The following is a 26,064-nucleotide window of genomic DNA, read 5'->3' as shown; positions in this document are numbered from 1 at the left end:
GCAATCAAATGTGTTATGGCTAATCTTTCCAAGTGGATGAGGTTCTCATAAGAACTAAATTCTTTTTTCATCATTTTATTTTTCAACATTGTGTCTTTCCTCTTCAACCTTGTCTAACTCCTCAGACACTGACTGAGCATCTTTCTGTTGAAAGAACAACGTTCATATATTTTTCATGCACCTTCCAAATTTTGTGTAGCAAATCAGACACCCATCTGTTACAATGCACTAAGTATTAAGCACTAGTTCTCATTGCATCTTGAAGGACACATTAAAATAGCTGCCTTTATGAGAAAGGCAGGACCCTCTAAACACAAACACTCCAAATGTGGAACAACTGTAAAATCCTCAAAAGTCAGATGACAGCACAGCGAGTCTAAAGGATAAACTCTGCAAATGTTTTGATTTTTTGGGGTCTCTTGTGATACCACCATAGAAGGGTACCAGGAATGACTTAAACAGAAAATGTTGTGGTAAAAATAGAACAGGAAATTTAACTTACTCTGACTTAGACACTTATTAGAACACATTAATTGCAGCAATAACTACAAAACCCCATGCGGTGAAAGCCTTACTATTCAAAAACATTATGTTCCTGTTTCAGTGCAGTATCATCAAGATGAGCACTTGCTACTTTTTGTGAGGTGGCACCGTTATTTTTAGAGTTAAAAATGTTCAAATATTGTCCGGGGCAAAGGGCCGGGCCCCCAAGACTTCCAAGAGGCCCACTCACCATAGCTAAATCATGTCACCAAAACAACTTTTTTTGATGCTATTCAATCCTACATACGGCAGATCAGGTCTATGCAACCTTTCAAGTGGTTGTCAGTCCAGTACAGCAAAGATATGAGAAGCAGTTTCACCTAAATTTCATCAAAATAGTACACGAGCCAAAAGAGAGGAAAAAGAAATATCCATATACTCACCATAGAACCATCGTCTTGTTTCTTTTTGAATGAACAGGTCAACCATTTCCTGTACTCCTCCCTAACCTAGAAAATACATTGAAATAGTGGCATTTTTTTTTTTTTTTTTTTTTTTTTAATAACAGTGCTTAACATTGAAGCAACATGTTTTTCTGGCCAGTCGTCACTTGATATGTGGAATAATGGTGATCAGCGGGGTCGAACCTCTTTGTTGAGCACACAGTGGACAATATAGAGGAAGGTTCCCTGCTGGGAGTTGAGAAGTAGAAAGAGGACATGGAAGAAAAGGTTGCTCTGGTATAGGCCAATAATCCATGTACAGCCCAGTATGACAAACTGGGCCACAATTTTAAAAACAATCAACCTGCAAAGACGTATAAAGGGGTTTCACTTCATGATGTATAATAAAAAGATAAGAAAATACAACTGTATATCTTCTTCTACATTTTAGTTTAATTCAAACACTAATGAGATTGTCAAAACCAAGCGTAATAGTCTTTTTAATAGAGGCTTGTTTCTTGTGGGGCAGTAACTACAGGATGTGCTGCAAAGCTATGAACCCACACAAACCTCCTTACTCATTTTCCTCCATCAAACTGATGACTCATGTCAAATGACCATTAATTCCCTTTGGAGTTTCCAATTTCAGAAATGTTGCGAGAAAAATGTTAAATACTGCAAGCATATTCACCTTGTGTCTCGGGACTGCGAGACATCACTTCTCATATCGGCCAATGTAGGTCTCAGACTCCATAAAGTAGCAATGAACAAGAAGATGTTAAGCTGGTAGACCAAGCATAGGCACAGTGAGTTTGAAATCAGACCAGTTATATCTCAAAGAAACACATTTTCAGCATTAACGCAGTGATTATAAGCCTACTTTATACTCACTGCGAGGACAGTAATGACTGGTCCTGATACAGCCCAGTTGAAGTTGCGCTTTTGCGACAGCCAACAGCTGAAATTCATCCACATATTAACTCGTCTTTTCTAAAATGTTAGCATGACACATCATTCATGAATAAACACAAACACACGCATTTGTATTTTGCTGCTGTCACGACTCACTCCTCTGAATTTGTGGCTCCGTATCCATCAGAGTACACGAGCGCAGAAACACCCACAATCACGAATGGAACACCGTAGCCCATCACGTAAAGGAAGAGCCTAGGAAGTCCATCTCTCTGGATCACCTCCACCCTGGAGAGCTTGCGGACTAGCAGGTGAAGCTGCAAGGCCTCCAGCAGCATCCACACAAAGCTGGCGATTACTAAGAAGTGGAGGAGACCAGCTATGACGGTGCAAGCCAGCTGTGAAGACACGACGAACGTCCATCGGGAGGGTACTCAAAGGTTAGCGATAACGCATCAAACGCCCTCAAATTCTGCTGACTTTGGGCAAGATGACCAGTCACAGTCATCTCCCCAAGTACTCCAGTAATTTTGCTTATTTGGTTTCACTTCCCTCCAGATGAGTTTCTGCCGCCCATAGTGTGTGTGTGTCTATACTAAAGGTGATTTTTTGTTTTCAAAATGTAATCTGTCACCAAACTTCCAGAGCACCAAGTCTCTCACTTTCTCTAATTTCTCTTAAAGACCCAGATCGCTTTTAATTCCACTCTGCACACACAATTGTGTATTCATGTAATCATCACCCCTCCCAAACCCCAATTATGGCTGTTTACATAAGTCCATATGCCTTCCACATTTTTTAACCAATGTGTAACTACAATGAATTTAAAAAGTTTCAAAACCCAGCTTTAATGCCATATTTTAATTACATTTAATAAATAAGGCCTAGATAAATAATTTCATTTTCATTTTTCCATTATTAATTTGATCTATAACCTGTGCAACTCAATTGATGATTAGCACTTTTTGAAAATTATTCAAATCTTTTTGAAAAGCGATGCGCATAACACAATCTCCCAAAGACGTAGGAAAATGTAATGATGATACCAAAGATGAACATTTTCATCTCTCCTTCCAAAAGGTATGTCCAGCGCAAACTCCACACTTCTCATCCACAGAAGAGCACGATGCAATCATAAAAGGCTGATCATACCTCCGGAGCATCATTTTAGTTGTTTATTTTTCCTTCTCCTCTTGAAAATGATATGGAAATGAGAGCTGTGAAATTATTAATCATGGTCTCATTTTTATGCCACAAAAACCCGACATTTGACTCAAGGTTTTTTTTTTTTTATACCCACTACATCTAGACATTGTGAATGTAGCATAAATGACATGTAACTGTGCCTTTTTCTTACTGAGGTCTTGTCATGTAATATACTGTACTTTTTATAGCAAGCAAAATACATGTCCGGATTTTCAATGTAGTGTACCTCATGTTCAACATATTTGTCATTCCACAAGAGCAGGAGATGGGACAACGAGAGGCTGATACACAGATGAAGACGAGCCGTGTTGTTGATTTTGGGGTTCCAGCTACACAGCAGAAAGGTGAGGATGGCCAAAGCAAAGAAGAAGAGTCCAACTATGACACACATCCGGTTCAGCCACTCTAAAAAAGAATCCTCAAGTGGCGGCTGAGAGGAAGAAAACTCCGTCAGCAAATAGCAAATGTTGACATTTGTCGTTAATCTTTTGCAAGTCGTAAATGATACCTGGCCACTCTGCAAGATGAGGGCAAATGTGGAAAGATGAGTGCAGCTACACACTGTGAAATTTTCATTTGAGTACGCAACTTGGCATCCGTCCACTGACCATCTCATTCTCTCAGTGGCGCTCATGTTTTTGATCTCTTCTGTTTTGTCATCCCAGTACACACAAGTCGCCAAACCAGATTCAGGTAATATCTGATTAAATGAGAGTTAGCGTTATCAAACATTATATGCTGTACTGCATAGTTTCCAGAAAAATTATTTAATTAAAATGAGACATAGAACCCTCTTGTGTTGAATGGTGAAGTTGACCGGCTCGGTGAGGTTAGTCTTGTTCGCAGAGGGTAAAACTGCCGTGAGAACGTCAGAGTACATTTCCCTGCTGTTCTCGCTTTGGAAATAATGATGACTGAGAAGACTCTCCATGCCCCTTAGCGTCATAAAGGCCACTGCAGCGGAACCTGAGGTAGTCCACAAGGACGCACCGGTGAAACCAGTGAGGACAACTAACGTAGATAATTTTCTTGTTGAAAAATAAACACCCCGCAACATTAAGTCATTGTCGAAATATAAAGTACAATCAAGACATGCCGCATTAATGTTAATACAGAGAGTTTACAAGAACTGAAAACATCTTGGAAAACACTAATTTTCTACAATCAGATTCCTCGGACGGATTAATAATGGTCAACTTGTGTCAGAACGATGGGGAGAAAAAAGTATGGCAACATCATTTGGTGGAGTGCAGGGTGTTTGGCATGGATGTGTTATGGAACAACATTTTGGCCTCACAATTCAATTTGGATCAGATACAGAAGAGAAAAAAACTGAATTATATTCATCACCAGTGGAAGAGTATTTAAAATCTTTTTTTTTAGCTGGCTTTTGCTAAGTCACTCATGAATAATTTTTTTCGTAACATTGCATAAAAATTCCCACCATTGTCATCATACATTTTTAATGTATGAAGTGTCTTTTTCATTATGTTTTTGCATTATTCCTAATATTAAACTTTCCAATCTCACCATTGTTGTTTTTTGCCAGACTTTGTAGGCTGATGTCCATGACGTTTCCATTCACTAAGAGATGGGAGCCACTCTCGTCATCACTCCCAGGCCCAATCGTCTCCAGAGTTAAGGCTATCACACGTGTGGATTGGAATAATTTATTCCCGTAGAATAATTACACCATATCTGCAGTGTATGAGAATATAAAAAATTTGGAAATCGTCTTACCCACTGATGAGCTATTCAAGGTAGTCTTGGTTTCATTCTGAGCTGGCGACACCATGGCACTCACGAGGTGGTCTGAGATGGCCAAGATCTTACTTCCAGTCTCTCCATCTCCATCATTGCTCAGCTTGATTTTCTTGGCTCGCGGTCCAACACCTGAGACCTCCTAAAGCACATGGAATGAAGCATAAAAAGTGTGTATCGTATAAAGAGTGTTACCAGCAAATATTGACGCATGTGCAATTGTGGAAGTAGTACCATGGATGCTGCAAAGCTGTTGGCCACTGTCTGAAGAAGGAATCGCAAAAATGGCAGAGAGAGAAGTCACCAACACATCGTTGCAATTTATGTTTCAATCATAGAAACATTTTTACTGTTTGGAAGTTGATTGTTCAACTTAATTTTAGACAAATTTGGTGAACGCCGGAAAAAACGCTGTCACCACGTTTCCTACACCAAAGAGAGCTGACAAATAATTTTCAATAGCAATGCCAAACTTATATTTTAAAGGCACAGCAAAAAAATTACATATATAAAGAATACAAAAACATTATTGATCTTTACTGACAGGCACCGGTAAAATGATATCTGTGTTGTTTAAAAGTTGTTGGTCCATGTTGTCAAGAAACACTCTCTCTTTTGTCTGGCCCTGAAACAAATACAACCACTTTACATTGTCCAAATCACAGGAATTTACAGTATTTAGTAAAATGCATTTGATTTAGGGTCAGATTATGACTCCTCCTTATCAATCCTTACCACTGGTGGGTTTATCTCATTGAGAATATCCTGGAGACCTGTGGAATGATCATACAAATATCAAAATTATTGAGGAAAAAAAATTTTATATATATATATATATATATATATATATATAAACACACACGCACATATTCATCTCTGATGATAGAATTTTTGTGTATTTTAAACTTACTTTTACAAAAAGAAACCCCAACAATCCATAAAATCCCAGTTGAGGGGTAAAAGCCGTCTGGACAGGAACAATAGAATGTTCCGTTTGCATTCGTACACACAGTTTGAGCACCACATATGTCAGGCACCTCTTTGCACTCATCCACATCTATACAATGACATGTAAGTCCACATTTTAAAAATATATACATGATGTACATTATACAGCTTAATCAAGGTCAAATGTCAAAAGGTGTGAAATGCAACACACACACCTGTACAAGGGTTGGCATTACTGGCTATCTCTTTTGGGTTATTCAGACGGTAACCATGGAAGCAGGTGCAAACATACGAGCCCACTGTGTTTGTGCAGTTGGAATGAGGACCACAGACTGTGGCATTTTCGTTACACTCGTCAATATCTGCGCAATACAAATTACAATTCATTGAGAGACCTTGGGTAAAAAAAAAAACTTGAGCCCAGATATCAAAGAAATGAGTTACCCTTAAATAAAATGCCACTGAATTGTCTAATCTTTTTGTCTGATAAAACCTACCTTGTCATGAAATCTGAATTGCTTATACTGCTTATTAAGTGGAAATCTTTTCCCTCCCAAATGTTTGTTTTTCCACTGATTAAAGGTTTACCAAGACAGTTGTTTTTGGCGCTGGGTGGCTTCTTTTGTTCAGTTGGAGAGAAGCCCACTTGGCATACACACGTGTAAAGGCCGGGTGTGTTGGTGCATTCAGAGTGGGGACCGCAGATGGTAGAATTCGAGCATTCGTCGATATCTGACAATGAAAGAGATTACGCACGGAAAAACAGTAAGTATATAGTCAAACTTGACTCTTCCACCCCAAAATAAAACAGAAAATACATAAAATTAAAATATTATATTAATAATAATACCTTGGCAAATGGGACTGGCATCTTTTACATTGTGGTGCCCATCGTTGCATTGACATTCAAAACTTCCCGCCACGTTCACACATGTCCCATGGTCACCACACACGTTTTCAAGACACTCGTCGATATCTCACGGGATTAAAGAACGTAAGGAGAGACTGGATCAGCTGGTAGAGAATGCATGTAAATAAAACACTTTTTAAAAAGTACCTTTGCATTCATTGGTCCCTCCGGGTGGCTGTTTTGGATTGGCTGCCATGAAACCCACCAGACAGGTACAAGTGTACGCTCCAATTGTGTTGTTACAATCAGAATTACTTCCACAAACACCTGGATTTGCTGTACACTCGTCTATATCTATTGAAAGACGTGTCGACATGGTGTGGAAATGTCATTTAAGGATCTCACTGTATGCCATCAAAAAATAAAAAAAAGAGAAATGTAAAAAAAAAAAAAACATGCTGGGATTCTTTTATTTACCAGTACAGCCATATGAGTCCGTTGCGGGCAGATGACTTGGGAGTAACTCTTACCCGGTCAAACAAGTGCACCCTCCATCACTGTTACACTGAGCAAGTGGTCCGCAAGAGTCATTTCTACACACGGAATGGTCTGTAAACACACACATGACGGGGATCAAACACTGCAAATGGATAGTCATGAGGTCAGTAATGTCAAACATTTTGACTATCTTACAGGTTACGAAGCCAGAACTGGACACAGGATGATTTGTTGGTTTGTGTATGTAAAATTCTCCCGGACAGAGCACCACTTCCATCGTGATGCTATGCGTATCACACCCTCCAGCATACACATACGCATTCCCAGATGATGCCGTTATAGATTTCCTATTTGGATACGTATACATAAAACGGATGGGGTTTTGGAAACCGCCGCGAGGTCCTGCGTGGCAGTTTTCCATGAGTCTGTCTCCACCGATGCCAGTGAAGCGTGACCACTGACTTGAAAGGTGGCCGTCGTCGCGTGGGTATCCAGAGAAAGAAGACGAAGTAAAGGCTATGTTGCGAGATGGTTCGGTGATGTTGACGTAGCTATCGCAAGAACCTGCGCGAGAGGGCAAGACATCATGACGTGCATGTCATCTCCGTGTGGATAGAATGCAAAGTATTATTCAGCCTACCGGGAGGAAAAACACAATGCCCAATGGAGAACAATGATCCTTGGAGAAAGAAAAACAGATTATCCTCATGGAAATAATTGATACACAAATTCATCTAAATGTTTGTGTTTGGGAATACAACTATGGAAAATACTACTTTTACACATTTTCTACTTCAACTACATACGTACACTTGGTACGTACAACTAACACAAAAAGCTCATGTTTAGTTATTTTTATTAAATAAAACAATATATCATTTACACTCACCCAGGAGGAGTGTTAAGGCGCAGCAGATCATGATGACAAGAAAACACGCCAGTAAAAATCTCTGCAAGAGCAAAACAGCTTTGCAAAGCACCCAACAGCTGTTTTCTCAAGGTCAAGTCTATATGCAAAAAATTAAAAACAATGCAAATTTATCTGGCTGGAATTGAATACAGTGAAGTTAGAGTGGGTTTGTTTGATATTTTAATCTGATTTTTGTTTGCGTGGTGGCATGGTAATGGGTGGTTGGTACATCAAGTCTGATATCATTATTCATGATTTTGTATGCATCTTTAATTAAAATATCAATCTCTTATTCATGAATGTTACAAACTGCTCACAAGCTAAAAAAAGAACAAAAAAAATTCTTTTTCAAACCATTTTTAAAAGTGACCTCAGTTAGTTTTGGTTAGCCCGACTAATAAACAGAAGGACTTTTTCTCGCCGAACGATGACTCATTCCCGCTGATGCTAATGATATAAGGGCTCTGATGTTTGACAAAGAACATGATGTCATTTATGACCAATTAAGTAACACGAAACTGAGAGGATTGTGTAATTTCCCGTCTTAGACTGCACTAAGGAACCCAGGCCCATTTTAAGACGGCCCTGTTGACTGTGGTTTGCATTTAGGTAAACGCACTCGTATGGCCAATAAACACATGAACGGCCATAAATTACCGAAATGGTTCAAAAGAACACAACTCCTGTACATGTGGACGCATATGACAGCAAACGGATGACATTCTCTGAAAGGTGATCAAATTCTAGAATTTTTTTTCCTTCAGTTGTCCTGATGAGGGCTCAGATATTTCCGGCGCACTTTGATTCATAAGTGTTCTTCCAATTCGGACCAACTCATAAGAGGGTTGAGAAGGCAACATTGATCACCGTGTTTAACTTGTTTCACAGACTAGTCAACCAAGTTGATCCTGCTGCAGCCTCCAACATTAAGAATGAAAGCATCTCATGGTGGAACCGATTCTTGGGCTGTCAAAAGGTATATTCAAGAAAATCAGTACGCTTGAGTTGTTCTTGAGAAAATAAAATGATTTAAAACTCTGAAACCAAACAATAAATGTATCTGTTTCTCTAAGACAAAAGAAAACCAAAGTCCAAAAAATGAAAACCAGAGGTAAATATCCTCTTTTTATTTATGCAATGCCAAACATACATGTAGTATGTAGCCAATATAACAAAAACATTTTTTTAAATTTCCTTTAATTGGTTTGCAGTTGTAACTGCTCGGAAAGCAAAGGGGCAGTAGGGAAACGACACAAATTTAAGAAGTTACGGTGGTGGGTGTGGTGCAGGGTAAGTTGGACAAGAGCATATCACGTTTTTTTTTTTTTTTTTTTACACATTGGACCATTTATTAATCTAATTGTGATTTCTTTATACCAACAAGTGGAGACCTCAACAGCAGAGCTGCAACTCCTCTCACCAGGACACAGTGAATGTTTGTGAAAGCCTCCCAAAGCAAAAGCAAAGAATGCACGTGTCTTTTAAGGAATACAACAAAACCACAAGACACACGGACCTGGGTGTTAGAAAGGCAGATTGGGGCCCAAAACAGAATCCAGCCATTGTCCAAAACCTCACCGGTGAAAAAGAGCACCATCTTGGGTGAGTCAATCACTTTTCAATTGATAACAAGATACTAGTCCTACTTTAGGGTGAATTTTAAAAATAAACGAGATGATTTATGGAAATCCATCCATTTTATCAACTGCTCACTATTTTAAACCAATGCCATCAGACTCATAGCAAAAGTCTTCCTTGATTGTTAGTCAATCAAGCAGTGGATTGTGAACAGGGCATTGACCAAGAATTGAGCCAGTGCAATCTTCCGTAAAATCAGCTATGTGAACTGCTACACGATAGCAACAGTCCATATTCTATGTGCTCAGTCGTGGAAAGAGCAAAAAGAAACTAATTTGCTGAATGTTTTAATGTGTAGCGTAGATTATAATTGGCCACGAGCCATTTTGTCATCATCAACTCACCATCAAATAAAATAAAAACACTTCTATAGTATTTTATAGTAGCCTACTATAGTTTACTTTCTTCCTTGGACTTGGCATCAATGCCATTATTCACACACCCTCTTCCACCAATTACAAAGATGCTCTGAATAAACAATTTGATTGGCTGAGGAGGGAGGAGTCACATATCAATGCAATTTGATCAAGTGACAGTGACATTCAATAACAACCAGAAAAGATGATGAAAACATGTTCTAGTTCAAATAAGACCATTATATACTGTATCTCACAAAAGCGGAGGTTAAATAACACATGTACAAGGTGTTCATTGGTCTAGAGAAATGGATCGGGACATGAAGTCCACCTTTTGAGGACGTCTGATTTAGAAAAAGGCATGTACTGGGGAAGGTGACATTCATTCATTTCCAATTAAGGGCCAGTCATAACAATAAAAAAAAATACAACAGATGCATTAGAGATTAAATTTTGCTAAAAATATTGCCAAAACAGCATCTAAACTAATCCCTGTGAAGTCCAACATAATTTGCTGTGAATTTCACAAAAGGCACTGGGAAAAACGTTTACAAATAGTTTTCTTCTTCAACAGGAATGTCGTCCGAGATGATCTCGCTCATGTTAACAATCGGAAATCACGGTGGTGGCAGTGGCACAAGGTGGGTTTGACACAAAGCTCAGGACTTGATATACAACCCATCCCAGCAGTACGTTTTGAACTGATTACCAATTAATCCCAGGGCATGTGTGTACAACAGAGGTCCGAAGCAAATGAAAGTTTTTAATTGCAAACATTATTTTGCCACATGGTTCTCTATTCTGTATGCATTTTAGGTTTTTTTTCCTAAAAAAGTTGGTTTTGGTAAAATTTCTGCTTTGCTATAGTATGAATGTTCGTTTAACTACTGGTGGCTAATGTCTTGTATTATAACATACCGTATTTTCCGCACTATAACGTGCACCGCATTATAAGGCACACATTCAGTGCATCGCCTATATTAAAACTTGTTTCATATATAAGGCACACTACATTGTAAGGTGCAGCTTCAATGCGTGGTCTATATTAAAACTTTTTCATTTATAAGGTGCACCGCATTATAAGGCGCATAGAATAGACGCTACAGTAGAGGCTGGGGTTACGTTATGCATCCATTAGATGGAGCTGCACGAAAGGCTCAATATTGATCCATATATAAGGCTCACCGGATTATAAGGTGCACCATCAGCTTTTGAGAAAATTAAAGTGTTTTAGGTGTGCCTTATAGTGCGGAAAATAAGGTACTTGGCAAATAAAGATGATTCTAATTGAATATCAAACTGCAAGCTCACATTATCTGCTGGATCTTGGGTTAGCCTGTCCCTAATTCAGATTTCAGAGTGAGTGTGAGAGTAGTTTAGCATGACCTATTCAAGGCTTTTTTTATTTTGTGACAGAGATGTCAAGTGGCACCAAATCCAAATGAGCAGTGCCATCGAAAGCAGAGCCGCGCCTCTTCTCACTACGACAAGCCGGTGGTGTTGGGGGGCCTTGGGGAGAGAAAGAAAAACTATAATCAAACCATAGAGGCCAGATCCATCGCGTCAACTCTCCCATTTCAGCATTTCAAATATCTTGGGTGAGGCCATAAATATGTCTGTGCCAGGCTCGTTTGTCCAAGGTTTTTTTTTTTTAATGCTGAGTGGAGTGCACAAAAAGAATATGCCTTTTCCAGCAGCCGTTCGCACAGCTGAATTCCATGCAGATGACATGGGATGAAGTTACAGTCATTGACTCACTGACCCTTTTTTTTTACTGTCCATTCATCAGTTATTAAGGGTGTAGTGTGCCCTTCGCCCTAAGAAGGTTGCAATAGGCTGGATCTGTGGAACAATATTGTTCACCAGTAGTAGTTTATGCATGTATCCATACACATACCTTCCCCAAAAAAATTAATTTAGAATAAGGGTTTGGGCAATTTGTTCAGGTTATGCCTTTCTTGGTCATCAGGCTTCCCAACCCAGCACAGATCTGCTACATGAATGCCAGCCTGCAGAGCCTTCTGACTCTGGAGGATTTTGTTGAGGGCATCAACTCTCAGAGGTCAGTCTGGAGTTCAAGTCCTGAGGCTACACTAATAAGGTAACGTATAGAAACACGTAGTGTGGATGTGATCGCTAAGGACATTATTAACTGTTTTTCCTTCTCAATAGATCATTTATGAAGATTAGTGAATGTCACAGTTCGAGTAACATCCAACATAAAATCGGCTGCCTTTATTCGTTCAAGGATACTGTCTCTGTTTTGGCCCCAGAGTTTGAGGATCTCCGCCAGAAAGTAAGGACGTTTAAAGATTAGATATATTAATTTTTGTAATACATTTTTTTTTCTTTTAGATATTTATTTGTGTTTGTGTGTTTACAGGATGCCCATGAGTTCCTGACTTCTGTACTTGATCAAATAAGAAATCTGAAGCCAGCACAGCAAAAGATGGCCGCCACGATAGGAAAAGCCTACAAATGTCCTGTGGAGGAGCACTTTGTTTTCAAGATGCAGAACATTAGGGTGTGCTTGAGGTACAACTCCACAAATATCTGATCAGCATCCAAACACAAGAAATAGTTTTGAGATGTATTTCCTAATCAATTTACCAATCGAGTGTTGCCCTTGATCACTTGCCATCCACTAAACTTAAATCTTCCAAAATATTTTGGTCAACTGTGTTTTCAACTTTACCAGAAAGCAGGACCAATACAGTCAGGTTTGGATGAAAGAATATGACTATCTTGCAACACTCGCATAACACTTTGGGGTGACCTGTAGCTGAGATTTCAAACCAATAATTTTCTCTACCTCCTAATCCTTAGGTGTAACATTACATTTACGAGAGAGGAGGAATTTACAAACCTGTCTCTAGACCTGATACCTGGTTGTGGAACAGTAGAGGAAATGCTTCAGAATTATCTGACGGTAACTAAGACAAAAACACAAGACATTCCATATCTTCCAACTCTAATAAGGAAGTGAAAGTAGGCTGTTCTGTCACTTTTGTGCAGAAGACACAAGTAGAATTTCAATGCGAGTGTGGTTCCAACGTATCATGGCAGAAAGTTTCCTTTATTAGCCTCCCCAAGTAAGTCATATTTTACCTACCTGTAGAAAGACTATCTGAAACTGGCTGAACCAAGAAAATACTTGTGAATTAAGTCATGTAGACGATAGAAAATATGATCTAATACCCCCCAAATTCAATGATTCCCATTTTCCCCCCTATCTGTAGAGTGCTGGTGTTGCACCTGAAGCGATTTGTGTTTTTTTCAGTGTTTGGGTCAATGAAGGTCCGTCGGCCCATTTGCCTTTCTAAGGACATGATGCTCCCATCAAAACAGGTAAAGTGAGATTAAAAACAGCAATCACAACAACATCTATAAAAGCAACCAATGACGAACTATATATGCAAATTGTTGGTTCGTTACAGGGTGGGGCTTGCTACAGTTTGGTGAGCATCATCAATCATAACGGCTTGACAACTAGCAATGGTAAGATAACCCATTCTGATCTAATTATGATTTACTTATCCTTAAGTCCTCTAGAGACGCTATTGTTTATGATTGTTTGTTAAGCAAAATAGAACATTACCTAAATCTACAAATTTGGGGGGGTCTAAAGATGCATCAAGGCTTTCCACTATACAATAATATAGCCCTTCAAACAGTTTTCACACAACTGGAAGAGATTGTTAAAGCAGGATTTATCGACCTGTGCCTTTCACACAGATGCCAACAAAATGAGATATTTGCCTTGAGCATGGTGACTCGGCTTCCCACATTTAAATAATTGGCTCTGTGGCCATGCCATCACCAACATTTGTGGAGAGGTATATTTTATTTGATGGATAGGGAAATGTACTTTCAGCATAACAAGTGCAGAAATAGTGAGTGCCAGATATTCAACTTCACACTCTATTCCCAAATTTCTGCGTGTGACGGCTGTGCATTTGGATAGCTGGGCCTTCACTCGAGACTTATCTGAATGAATCTACATCTTGATACCACCACTATTATGTTGCAAGTCTAGAAGCCATCAATACGTTACAAAAATGCAATATAATTGCAGGCAGCTGTGTCACATACATTATCTGGAATAGTTCAGAATCAATAATGTACATCAGACTGACCAGAGATGCAGATTATTTAGTGCATTAATGTGTGCTTCTCGCTATCGAGGTGTTCTCTTATTCAAAGGTAGGTGTAAACAAGTTTTGCTCTCACTAACTTATCGAATGATGGAATAATGCTGATATTCCCCAGAGCCAGTGCACTGGCCCTGTGAGGCTCAATTTGATATCTAATTAGTTGAAGAAAAAAATACTAGTATAGTTTAAGTTATATCGGCCAACACTACCATTTCGGGAGGCCCTGGGAATATTAGTTTGACATGGAATGACACCATATGGACCCTGAAATGTCATCAATATCCACATACTGTACAAAGCCCCATCCATTGCAGAGGTTACAGGACATTCCAGGCCTTGGTAGCTTTGGTCTTCAACACTTCCCCGTTTTTTTATGTACCTTTACACACATTGACACTGAATTAAAAAATTTCATTGTTAGTGGGACTGGGGGTAATGTTCCATTTCTTTTTAGGACATTATATCAGCGATGGAGTGGATCCGGCTGTGAAAAAGGAGGACCCAACTGATCGCTGGTTTACCTACAATGACCTGGATGTCCAAGAAACAAGTTGTGCCTCTGTGTGCGACAAGCGTCAAACCACAGCCTATGTCCTGTTTTACAGAAGGCATGACTAGAGGGTCCTGCAACTCAACACCAGGGTGGTGACAGGTACTCTGCACCTCTCATATCCCAAAGGCCAGAAACAAGTACCGGGAGCTACAGATACCATGAGATGGTTACAATGTCAGTGTCTACTGTTTGTAAGCAAGCACAAGGGTACCACAACCAGTGACCATGGACCAGAGTTGTTACCCTTTTGGGAGGTGAGTCAAACCTTATTTTTGCAAGTAACTGGATATATTACCTTAAATACTGTAGGTACCCTGATAAAAAATTTCTATAGAACATTTCTAAAGAATTTCTCAAGAACTATAGAACTTTAGGACCTAAGGCCTATAGAATTTTTATTGTTCTGTAGAATATAGAAAATCACAGCCAAAGTTCTCGAGAACAAATTGTTCTGTACAAATTCTATAGAATTCTATAGAATTTCTATAGAATTTTTTTTTTTAGCAGGGTAGGGGAGTGGAGTACAAACTAAACTAAGAGAACTCAATATGCAGCAGATGTTGCTCTGCAACACATCGTAGTAAACTATAGCCACAAAGACATATTACACCGTACAAAAGTTATGGAAGAAAATGCTTTTCAAGTGAAAAACTTCTGCACCTTATTATTCATTTAGGAAATACTGTACATATTTTTCTCATGTCTTACTTTGCCCTGCCACACACAAACAAGCACGCACATTTACGGAGTGGAATCAAGAGAGAACTGATACTGATACATGAACTGATAACATACTTATCCATCATTTGGTACCTTGGCCTTCAATAGGAATTTATCCAATCCACCAGGTAAGGCAAGCTGTCAGCTAGTCCAGGTCGTCAAGTGAGACATTCTTGGTTCTATTTCAATTTATCTTCACAAACATTTATGCAGCGACATATATGCCGCTACTAACCCTGAAATACCAACCCTATGACTTATGTCCGGATTGGAGCTGTCTATGTTTTTGCCACTGTATCCAACGAACGTTTCTCTATTAATTATTAAATCCACATTTTAGCACATCCAAGAAGATTCGACATTCACAACAGACAATAACTGAGTAGGTTAATACAGAAAAAAAGAAAACGGGAAAACGAACACAGGTGTATTACTGTTTGAGTTCATTCCCATCCCTTTACTGATTGACGACTGGGGAACCTTTATCGTTACTTGTTTCTTACGCGCAGGATACACCGACGGACCCGAGAATGCACCGGTAAATTGCTGTCGTACAAAGAAACGCATAATCTGTAATCCTGCATTTTGGATCGTTGTACTTTTCAACTTCTCGCCTCATCGTAACATAGATTTGTACATTGGATTAATGATATTTATACAATGGCTTTAAACATCAACAGTAATGTTGCAATTGAGATATGCTCGGTTGTGTGAATTGTGAAAACACTACCGCCCGGTGAACGATATCATAATCAAAAGCCTAAAAATAAACTTGCTACTCCTTATTTATGTTGTCTGGACACCACATAGGTATATTCCATGTGCTGGCTTTTTGCAATGTTACCCAATTAATTAACCCAAACCCAGAAATCAACGTGAATGCCACCAACGATTGTCGGGTATCACACGACACTGTGCTAAACGCAATATAAATCGTGTTCAAGACAAAGTAGACAATGTTGTGTCGTTAAGACACTATTCGTCTAGATCGGGTCTGATGTATTACACTTGGGAAATTATGTTTGACGCAATCACTAGTATAACTAATTATTCAACACTAACAGTAAACGTTGAATGTATTTTTTTCCTCTAAGTGTGCTTGAACTAAGCACTAACCGCTAACCTAAAAGTTGTGACTTGTGACTCACATCTCATTGGGAGCAAATCCCACTTTGAGCGTGAGAAGGTAACCTCCGTGTAGGAAATCAGATTGTTGCTTAAATCAGTGATCGCCAAATTTAATTGAGCCAAAGCAATCGTACATGACAAAAATCACACGGCACCAACGTCACAGAAAGCATGAAGAACGAAGTAATGATGGTCTCGTGTCAGTTTGACTTTCTCAGTGTGAAATCTGAACCTCTTCAATCAAGCACAATGCTGCTAATCATGCAGGAAGCATTACCTTATTTTATTTGCTTGGCATTCGGTGGATGCATATAATAGCTCTGGGTGTCAATACATGTGGCTGACACAGGAAAAATTGACAAAACCTGCATTTGCAATTAATTAGCAATTATCTCTGCACAAATACTGTGAAAATTGACAATTTCCTATGGCACCCCTGATCTAATGACACAACATGGCCACAGCATCATGTTTGTCACCCATCAAATAAGAGCACAGGTTTGTAAATAAATCCAAAGAACATAAAGTGCTGTATTTTAATTCCATAACCTCACAACACTCCGGTCAAAAATTTGATTTATTTTATTTTTCCAAATTCAAAACTATTAAGAAGTTTAACGCTTTTATGACAGAAAAACTTTGAATGAATTTCAGACCCAAGAGACACATTATTTGCGTATGTACTATTTGGGCGTATTATTATTCCGCTTTTCTTTTTTTAGTGTACCTTGAGGTTAGAGTCAAGATAACAAATCATGGCATCACTGGTGAGTAATGGTTTTTGGCTTGCTGACATATTTCTTCTGGTAACTGCAATGTGTGGGAAATATTTTTACACATTTTAATTTCATTTTGTTCAAATGTACTTAATAAGCTGCTGTGTTGAAGGAGGAAGAGCCATGCAACATTGTAAGCTAAACTGATTGTGTTACAGGCAACCAGCAGTTCTTCAGGCACTGAATACACTGTGAGAGTCCCTAAGTGAGTAACATACGCGTATGTCATTATCTTATAGATAGTGAAAATATCTGCGTAGGTCCTCAGTTTGAAAGCTAATTAAACTTTAAGTTTATAGTTGATCCAATAACATGACCAGAAATCAGCACCAATCATGTATGTAATGTCTGTATTTTTTTCCGTAATCTTAAAGTACAGTGATAGCGCCTAGGCCGGCAGGGAAAAAAAACATCTGTGGATTAATTTAAAAACTATTTTGTGAATCAAATAACTTTTTGGGTCTCTAAATACTTAAAACAAAGACCTAAATTACAGGCATAACATTTGATTATTTTTTTTTTTACAATCCTTATCCTTATTTGTTTAGATTTATAACAGGAATTTTCAAGTAAAAACAATGTACAACACAAGCAAATCTTACTACAGTATCGCACTGTGGGAAATTAATTCATTGATTAATAATGGTTTAACCCCAAAGATGTTTGACACCTTACAATTCTGGTTGATAATCTTACATTATGTGATTCTCCTGCAAATAAATGTTTTAAAATTAAATGTAATATTTTCCACCCCCAGGAATACTAGCAAGAAATACAACATAATGGCTTTTAATGCTGGAGATAAAGTCAACTGTTCAGCATGGACACAGGTAACTTTATCGTTTTAAATGCATTCATGCAGTATATCAAAAAACTGAAACATGTGTGATCAGTCCATAATATGAAGAGAGTCCAAACAAACTTTTTTTTTTTAATATTACATATCTAAACATCTTCTCAGGCTCGCATGGAGAGAGATATGAGTGCTCGGAAGATGTATGGTGAAGAAGAGACACCGGAGAGTGGAGCTGGCAGCGAGTTTGGCAAAAAACAGCGTGAGGAGGCGCGACGGAAGAGGTTTGGGATTGTGACGCGGGAGTTCAAAGTGGAGGACCAGCCTTGGATTCTTAAAGTCAATGGCAAGGCTGGCAAAAGGTGTGTTGCCAAAAACAAAATCATTTTACCTTTCCCTATAACTTAGAATAACTGCAGCTATAAGTGAACTACCCTCTCACTGTCTTTATAAGGTTCAAAGGTCTGAAGAAGGGGGGCGTCACCGAGAATGCCTCCTACTACATCTTCACCCAGTGTCCAGATGGAGCTTTTGAAGCCTTCCCTGTTCACGGCTGGTACAACTTTACTCCGGTGGCGAAACACAGAACTCTCACTGCGGAGGAGGCTGAAGAGGAGTGGGGCAGGTAAGGCAACTGAACAGTCGGAAAGTGGGAGAAGACATTTGGGTTAAAGCTCCTGACTCAATATTATGTTATTGATTGGAAGGGGGGACAAAAACAGATACTCATTTTTATTTAATTTATTTGTAATGCGCCATCCATCCATTTTCTTAGCCACTTATCCTCACAAGGGTCATGGGACTGCTGGAGCATATCCCAGCTGTCAGTGAGCAGGAGGCGGGCTGGTTGCCAGCCGATCGCAGTGCACATGGAGACAAACAGCCGCACTCACAATCACACCTAGGGGCAATTTAAAGTGTCCAATTAATGTTGCATGTTTTGGGAATGTGGGAGGAAATTGGAGGACCCGGAGAAAACCCACGCAGGCACGGGGAAACATGCAAACTCCACTCAGGCGAGGCCGGGATCGAACCCGGGATCTCAGAACTGTGAGGCTGACACTTTCCAGCTGCGACACCATGCCGCATCATATAAATATAATATGTAATTTTTATTTGGGAGGCATCTTGTTCTTTTTTTAAATAAAATCCTCTTGTTCAATACAGGAGAAACAAGGTCGTAAATCACTTCAGCATCATGCTTCAGAGACGTCTACGCGAGCAAACGCAGGGTGACGAGGAAGAGGATGAGAGTGAGAAATTAGCGAAGAAGAAGAAGGGCGCCGGTCGTGGGGGTGACCTCCGCATCCATGATCTGGAAGATGACTTTGAGATGAGCAGCGATGACAGTGACAACAGTCTGGGCGATGGTGAGAACATTCAAAGATGTCTTCTTAAACACTATGCCTCATTTGCAGCAAACGTACAGCATGTCTGCGCAATTCAACCGTGATGAAACTTTGTATCTTTAGATGGAGAAGGCAAGACAAAATCAAAGAATGAAAAAGGGAAAGGAAAATTGAAGAAGAAGAAGAAGAGCAATGACAAAGATGCTTTAGAAGACAGCGATGATGGGGACTACGAGGGTCTCGAGGTGGATTACATGTCAGATGAAAGCAGGTCAGAGCCGTAGTGTTGATTCAATAAGATTTATTTGTTACCATTTTTTTTTCAGTGCATTTCAGCAACATTGTTGGGATGTCTGGTGTGTATAGGTCTCTTGAGTGTCATGTTATAAAATGTGAAAGAAGAATGGCAATTCATAGATAGATAGATAGATAGATAGATAGATACATAGAGGAATACAATTGGAGGAGGAAGTCATTGATGCCTAAAAGAACATTGCTAAAGAGCACGTGAGGTTCCACAGCATGAGTGAGAAAATACTCTTTGGACAGATAAAAGGAAGGATGTGTCAAGGAACGATAGGACAGCAGATCATCATAAAAACCTTAACCCATCTGTGGACCATTTTGGTATGGGTGCGCATGGACAACTTCCTGTCCTCATAGAAAAAAATGAAAAGCCAAGTTTTTGTAGATATTTTGCAGAAAAACATGAGGTTTTCTGTACAAAACTTGCTCAAAAGAGAATGAGTGCTGCTACCTGAGAATGATCCAAAGCAAAAGCAATTCAACAACAGAAAAGCTTCAGGAGGACAAAAATACATGTTTGGGAGGGCCCCAGACAAAGTCCTGACCTCAACCTTGTTGAGATGCTGTGCTATGACCTCAAAAGAGTATTCACACAAGACGCCCTGGAAACGTGGCTGAATTGCAACACTTTTGTAAAGGGGACATGTCCAACACTCATCCCCGTTTGGTTGAGGTTATTGCAGCCAAAGAAGGGTCAAATCAGTCATTTTATATTGTATAAAATGTGAAAAATTATAATTGTGTGATAGTTGTTTGAGAAGTGATTCCAATGAAGATCAGATGACATTTGATGACCGATTTTGGCAGAAAATTCCAGAAAGTTTACTTACTAGTCCTCCAGTTTGTTTTAAACTTGTCATCCGGAAGTTAACGAAAATACTCTTGAAGTCAGTAAAGTAAGTTAATTTTTCAAGGTGACTGTGGCAGCAGTGTTCTCTACCCTAAGCATGTATGTACTACGAAGGCATGTAAATGACAGATTTCAGAAGATGGGAGACTCCATGTACTGTAGCTGCGGGGCTTCTTTTTTTTTTATATATATACTTAAGCACGTGGGTGAAAATGGCCCTTAGTCTCTAATAATTCAATCATGTTGTCTTTCATAAGCAGTTCAGAAGAAGAACCTGAAAAAGGAAAGCCCAGCAAAGGAGAAGACCTCCCTAAAGGTCAAACAACTATATTGTACTGCTGAAATGTTTAAAAGTTATTCAGTTCATGTGACATGCTGAAATGTTTTTGACTGTACAGGGATCGATGAGGCCTCGGAAAGCGAGGAAGAGAGCGAAGAGGAGAAACAGAACGAGGAGGAAGCAAAGGAGGAGGAAGAGGAGGAGGAAGGGAAGAAAACACCAGCACAGACTGAAAAGAAGAAGAAAAAAGGTAGAGACTTCAGTGACAGTCACAAATTTCCTCAAAAATGTAGCCAAATGAAGAAATACTGCAAACACCTTTCAACATTTTGCTACTATAGTTACCAGAATTCATATTACTACCTTAGTAAACTTGCAACTCATGCTGGATCCCAATTAAATGTGTGGCAAATTCAAATGTGTTTCTCAGACAGCAGCGGCGAGTCGGACAGCTCGGACGACAGTGACATCGAGGGAGAAACGGCGTCAGCTTTGTTCATGGTGGTTAGTGTGTGTGTGGTTGAATAAGTGAATATTCTCACTTCAAAATGGCAATTGTTGTGTTCGTGGGCTTAAATGTGACAAATCTAATTGTAAACATATTAACGATATTATGTGCATTTGATAAGAATCTTTTTTTTCCCCCAAACATCGATCTTCTTGTGTTTCTGTCTTATAGAAGAAGCGCACTCCTCCAAAACGTGCCGGTGGGCGCGGATCTGCCGGAAGCTCTCGAACTGGCAGCCGGCCGGGGACGCCATCCATAGACTCTGCCGCCACCTCCAACACACTCCGTGCTGCTGCCAGCAAACTTGAGCAAGGTGCTGGCGTGTACATTATTATTTGCTCTGAGCACGTTGTGATGTGTAGCTATGGCATAGAAATGGATTATTTTCCGTATTTAAAGGTATCGGGACACCTGGCTATTACACTCTGTTGGTGTAACAACTTTTAGTGTTCCAAGAAAACTTTATAGAAGATGTGGGAGTGTGTCTGTGGATTTTTTTTTTTTTAAGTTCATTTTGAGATAAAAAGTTGAGATTCAGGGCAACAGAAGAAATCCACTGACTCGTTCATGAGTAGGCCTGTCCCAATTCTTTTGTAGTTAAAACAAAAACTCGCAATATTCATCAAAAAAAAATATTATTGTTGTTCAAGTTAATGAAGAAATAGTTTAAAGGAGACATTCTTTTAATTAAACCACTGAATGATTTGGAACTTGGTTATTCATTGTAGAAAGGGGTACTGGGCTTTTTTTTTTTATACGAATAATTATGGAAAAAAATTATTCTGCTCCGGTTGGGTATGATGTGGATGGTTCCCCAAGTTCTCCCTAAGTGAACTTTTTTTGCCCAATATCCTCCATCGGTACACATTTCAACTGTTGCACAGCGTATATTCATATTGAGTAGCGGTGCCAATCAGATCTGACTTTCCAACAGGCAAAAGACAGACACAAGGTCCGGGTACTGACTCGCCAGCTGCCAAAAGGCTCAAGATGGACCCCAGCAGCCAGAGTCCTGCTCCGTCTGGAAAGAGCACACCTCACTCCCCATCAGGAAAATCTACTCCCAGCTCCAGGTACTGTGTACACTTCTCTAAGATGTTAGTTCATCTTGCAGTGATAATAATTTAGTTGAAATAGGTATGGGAGTTGGCTTAAACTGGTCTTTTTGGTCCCTCGATCCCATAGTGATGTGCAGCTAACAGAAGAAGCGGTCCGCCGCTACCTGATCCGGAAACCGATGACCACCAAAGACCTGCTGAAGAAATTCCAAACCAAGCGCACAGGCCTGAGCAGCGAGCAGACTGTTAACGTGCTGGCGCAGATCCTGAAACGCCTCAACCCGGAGCGCAAAAACGTGAACGACAAAATGCATTTTTATCTCACGGAATAACATGAATACGAGCAATTTGAGGACTAGTGCTACGGAAACGTGATGGATTGAATAAATGGGACCTAAGGGTATAGAGGGAAGTGAGGAAATCATTTTATGGGGTTTTACTTTTGTGATATGACTTCTGATCTGAGGTTTAACTGCGTGAATAATTGGGTGACATTTACCCCCACCCCCAGATAACTTCATTTCTTTTAGCATGTTGAAAAAAGCTATTATGCACAGCTAAGAACCTGTATGATGGGGAAAATGATTGTTCTAAGTAGGATGATTTCTAATAAAAGTTTACAAGCATATAAAGCTCTTTAGTAAAACTGTAAGACCACTAAAATTGAACACAAATCAGACAAGATGTACTGTAGATGCCCAAACAGCACACCCAAAGAGCTTTGCTGGTTTTTTGAGTCAGCTATCTCATTTGAATGCTCGTTTAACAGGAACCACAGAGACACCAAAATATAGGCAAAAGTTGTATCTACATTACGAGTTTTTAATTCTTACATAACCATAAATGACGCAAAGGTGTCAGCAGAGGAAAGTTGTCTCAAATAAGCTTATCAATGAAGGTAATGAGCTGTTTGCACCTGCTGCTCATCAAGAATATTTTAGTCCTTTGAAATTATGAAATTAACAATACTAATGAAGTAAAAGCTTTTTTTTAATTGTTCTGACTAAACTTGTCAATTTACAACACTTAAATATTCAAATATTTAATAAGATTGTCAACAAGCCAACAAATAGAATATTTTTCCCAAGACAATACATAACAGGGGACTGTTTTCGAGAAACAGATATTTTAATTTGCATTTCAAGGAGCCTGTTGTGGGAAATGAAAATATGGATTCTGATTATACTGTACAAATTGCATTTTAATCTAATACACATCTTACACAGTTCATTCAAGATATGGATTATTGCTATTGCAGTTGACAAAAGAAACCACAAGCAATAAAGGCCATTTACATTGTCCTCGGAGCTCAGGCAGAATTCATAGCCCAGCTAAAGGGAAGTGCATTTTAAGACGGAAGATTCCGACAAATAACAGAGATACGTCGCTGTCGAGGCACTTTTTGTCCATTAAACAAAGATTCTTCATCTTTTAAGATTTCGTGAGTGAAGTTGTATCTGGCCTGGTCCCTGTAATGTGAAATGGGAAATACATTAGTGCCAATGTGTACTATAGAAATACCTGCTCAGAGTCCAAGTATGATATTATGCATGCTGAACCTTAGAATGTAGAGGGAGCGTCTGGGCAGCAGCAAATCCAGCCACTCACTGGGAGCGTCTACTTCGACTAAGCGCATAACACTATCTGAGAGAAGACTTAACCCAGTGATGGTGCTGCCACAAAACTAAAAAAAAAACATACAAACTCAACATGTGCGCAGTTATCATCACAGATTGCCCTGTAAATCTACAATTGTCTTTATAATCTGAATTAAAGTTTTTTTTACCTTGACACTATCAATGTGAGGTTTGATGTAGCCAGTTTTATCCAGATCGAGGACATGGACGGGCCCAAGAAGTGAGCTTCCAGAAGCGAATGCTACAGATCTGACACGGGCTAAGATGGTCTGGCATGCTGCCCCCCACGTCACACGCTCTGTTTCTCTGTACCCATGTATAGCCTGCATGGGAAGCGGGGAGCACAGAAAGCCTTTATCCCCTGAGAAAAAATGCAATAGTATCTGGTAGCACAGAACATTGAGAGGTGCATTAATTTGGCAAAAAGTCTCCACTGAAGGCTTGGGCACCAAATGTAAAACCTGTCAATGTATGCATATCTCCTCGTGTGTATGAGTAGCTGCTTCTTTTTCAGAAAGATGTCATTTTATGACCTCTGTGAATCAAAATTCCAGATCCATCAAGGTTACATTCTTACTACCGAAGGGAAAATATAACATCAACAATTTTCTTGGAAAAACAGGTTTAGGTTGTGAGGGCAGGCAAAATAGTTTCGTGTTCCAGGGTCCAAATTCCCTGTGGTGAGTGTACTGTACAAATGGATCTGTTAATACACTTAGTGAAACTCCATTTTTAGTGAAAGTCAATTACTGTATGAAATGGGACCTACGTCATCCCAGTGATCAAATTCGTAACGTTTCTTCTTCAAACCGGGTTCCAGCTCCAGCAAAAGGGCGCCCTCCTCCTCTTCGGTGATGAAGGCCGTCCTCACCTCCACCTGCGTCCCGAGTCTCCGCACCAAAGCCCGGCTTGACCCGACGATCACCGCCGGCCCGTCCCCCTCAGCTTTCAGGCCGCTGTCTGCCAAAGAACTCAGGTAACGACCGGGACGTTTGTAAAAATGGGCATTATGGACACTTTTCGCCACATGCAGCAACAGTTTCATATTCTTGTCCATTATGAAATCTTGTTCCTGTTATGTTTAAGTAACAGTGTTTTGGTTCTTCGACTCAGCCGACTGCATACGACGCCATATTTAAAACGTGATGCATTTTGGGTAGCGTAGTCAAAGAGGAAATACTTGTGACGTGATGCTACAGTTCTTCAAAATAACCACTAGAGGTCAGTGAAAATTCGGATCGCTGCTTGTTTTTTTGTTGTTGTTTTTTAGCCTCACTGCACCTTTCTGTTTTTCAAATCTCCCATGGTGCAATTCTGCGTGCGGGTGTGGTAAGCCTGTTAAATAAACAGATGACTTCAATCTCACAAAAGATTTGCCCAGAAAAAAAAAATTAAAAAGATTTTAAAAGAATATGACCTACTTAAAGCTCAGCACACGTAACGTTTTCGTCATCATCTTGTTTCAGGAAAATCAGACATGGTCGTGTGCAGAAATTTTTGATGATAGCTGACAGCATATCTGTTGTACCAAATCACATTTAAAATCAGTTACTTCTTTGCAAAGAAGCAGTACTCGGTGCCTTGCTCAATGCCACCTCAGGAAGTCATCCAGCCTCCACATTCTTTCATCAGTTAGAGTCAGCTCTTTTAATGGCAAGTATTATTTGGTCCGAATCAGGTCTTACATCTGATCTTCCAACCACCCAAGCCAGGTCCTGAAGGATGAGGTTTATTCAATCTTGATGTTAAAATTTAGATTACCAAACACACAACATCCATGTTCAAACACATCCATACACAAGGATGGTTAATGTGAGCTTGCTGGTGGTCTCGGTCAGTAAGCATCTACAATAAATCTTATACCCCCCACTCTTACACACACACACACATACACGCACAATTGATGTGGTACCACTTCATTGGTGAATGCCACGCTGCTGCCTCCAG

At 39.6% G+C, this 26,064-nt stretch overlaps 4 protein-coding genes across 11 annotated transcripts; 2 read left to right on the top strand and 2 right to left on the bottom strand.

Annotated features, from left to right (window-relative positions):
- On the bottom strand, positions 1-15,662 carry LOC133514692 (adhesion G protein-coupled receptor E2-like). Its single transcript, XM_061846548.1, is given in 24 exon segments — positions 1-144; positions 927-992; positions 1,131-1,290; positions 1,618-1,709; positions 1,818-1,884; positions 1,995-2,236; positions 3,271-3,474; positions 3,553-3,744; positions 3,835-4,010; positions 4,575-4,688; positions 4,785-4,947; positions 5,040-5,069; positions 5,350-5,430; positions 5,541-5,578; positions 5,716-5,862; positions 5,969-6,115; positions 6,342-6,485; positions 6,604-6,729; positions 6,811-6,957; positions 7,081-7,212; positions 7,297-7,665; positions 7,742-7,780; positions 7,991-8,108; positions 15,526-15,662. Coding segments are annotated over 23 exon segments (2,976 nt in total). The 5' UTR covers positions 8,022-8,108; positions 15,526-15,662; the 3' UTR covers positions 1-75.
- On the top strand, positions 8,651-14,777 carry LOC133514637 (uncharacterized). Its single transcript, XM_061846465.1, has 13 exons — positions 8,651-8,743; positions 8,900-8,987; positions 9,085-9,122; positions 9,223-9,301; positions 9,396-9,613; positions 10,580-10,646; positions 11,422-11,603; positions 11,975-12,106; positions 12,178-12,301; positions 12,389-12,540; positions 13,245-13,353; positions 13,443-13,503; positions 14,614-14,777. The coding sequence occupies exons 1-13, from the start codon at positions 8,673-8,675 to the stop codon at positions 14,775-14,777; spliced, it is 1,485 nt and encodes a 494-aa protein (XP_061702449.1). The 5' UTR covers positions 8,651-8,672.
- On the top strand, positions 15,537-23,290 carry gtf2f1 (general transcription factor IIF, polypeptide 1). Of its 8 annotated transcripts, none has more exons than XM_061846553.1 (14): positions 15,537-15,560; positions 17,283-17,327; positions 17,495-17,541; positions 18,094-18,166; positions 18,298-18,491; positions 18,584-18,754; positions 19,297-19,499; positions 19,602-19,749; positions 20,892-20,950; positions 21,033-21,164; positions 21,345-21,418; positions 21,594-21,735; positions 22,357-22,495; positions 22,608-23,290. In XM_061846553.1, the coding sequence occupies exons 2-14, from the start codon at positions 17,316-17,318 to the stop codon at positions 22,810-22,812; spliced, it is 1,599 nt and encodes a 532-aa protein (XP_061702537.1). In that variant the 5' UTR covers positions 15,537-15,560; positions 17,283-17,315; the 3' UTR covers positions 22,813-23,290. The 8 variants fall into 8 exon arrangements, with proteins under 8 accessions (XP_061702537.1, XP_061702543.1, XP_061702542.1 ...); XM_061846559.1 differs by lacking the exon at positions 15,537-15,560 and adding an exon at positions 15,877-15,970 and having other exon boundaries at positions 20,895-20,950; positions 21,345-21,415; XM_061846558.1 differs by lacking the exon at positions 15,537-15,560 and adding an exon at positions 15,877-15,970 and having other exon boundaries at positions 20,895-20,950.
- A 133-nt stretch (positions 23,291-23,423) lies between these two features.
- alkbh7 (alkB homolog 7) lies at positions 23,424-25,277 on the bottom strand. The gene is made up of 4 exons (XM_061846560.1): positions 24,887-25,277; positions 24,267-24,440; positions 24,040-24,164; positions 23,424-23,949 (listed from the first exon to the last, which is right to left on the bottom strand). Exons 1-4 carry the CDS (start codon positions 25,172-25,174, stop codon positions 23,829-23,831), a joined length of 708 nt encoding a protein of 235 aa, XP_061702544.1. The 5' UTR covers positions 25,175-25,277; the 3' UTR covers positions 23,424-23,828.
- Positions 25,278-26,064: the final 787 nt, after the last annotated feature.

The sequence above is a fragment of the Syngnathoides biaculeatus genome, chromosome 16, assembly GCF_019802595.1.
Source record: "Syngnathoides biaculeatus isolate LvHL_M chromosome 16, ASM1980259v1, whole genome shotgun sequence".
In the NCBI taxonomy this organism is placed as follows: Eukaryota; Metazoa; Chordata; class Actinopteri; order Syngnathiformes; family Syngnathidae; genus Syngnathoides; species Syngnathoides biaculeatus.
The sequence above is the reverse complement of the archived record's forward strand: the minus strand, read 5'-3'. Positions and strand labels throughout refer to the sequence as shown.

Coding starts and splice junctions, on each gene's coding strand:
- LOC133514637 (XM_061846465.1), top strand. CDS start 8,673: ATGGTTCAAAAGAACACAACTCCTGTACATGTGGACGCATATGACAGC. Junction 9,614..10,579: donor GAAAAAGAGCACCATCTTGG/GTGAGTCAATCA, acceptor CTTCTTCAACAG/GAATGTCGTCCGAGATGATC. Junction 10,647..11,421: donor GGTGGTGGCAGTGGCACAAG/GTGGGTTTGACA, acceptor ATTTTGTGACAG/AGATGTCAAGTGGCACCAAA.
- gtf2f1 (XM_061846553.1), top strand. Junction 20,951..21,032: donor AGGAGAAGACCTCCCTAAAG/GTCAAACAACTA, acceptor TTGACTGTACAG/GGATCGATGAGGCCTCGGAA. Junction 21,165..21,344: donor TGAAAAGAAGAAGAAAAAAG/GTAGAGACTTCA, acceptor TGTGTTTCTCAG/ACAGCAGCGGCGAGTCGGAC.
- alkbh7 (XM_061846560.1), bottom strand. CDS start 25,174: ATGGACAAGAATATGAAACTGTTGCTGCATGTGGCGAAAAGTGTCCAT. Junction 24,441..24,886: donor AATTTGATCACTGGGATGAC/GTAGGTCCCATT, acceptor CTTCCCATGCAG/GCTATACATGGGTACAGAGA. Junction 23,950..24,039: donor CGCTCCCTCTACATTCTAAG/GTTCAGCATGCA, acceptor TTCACATTACAG/GGACCAGGCCAGATACAACT.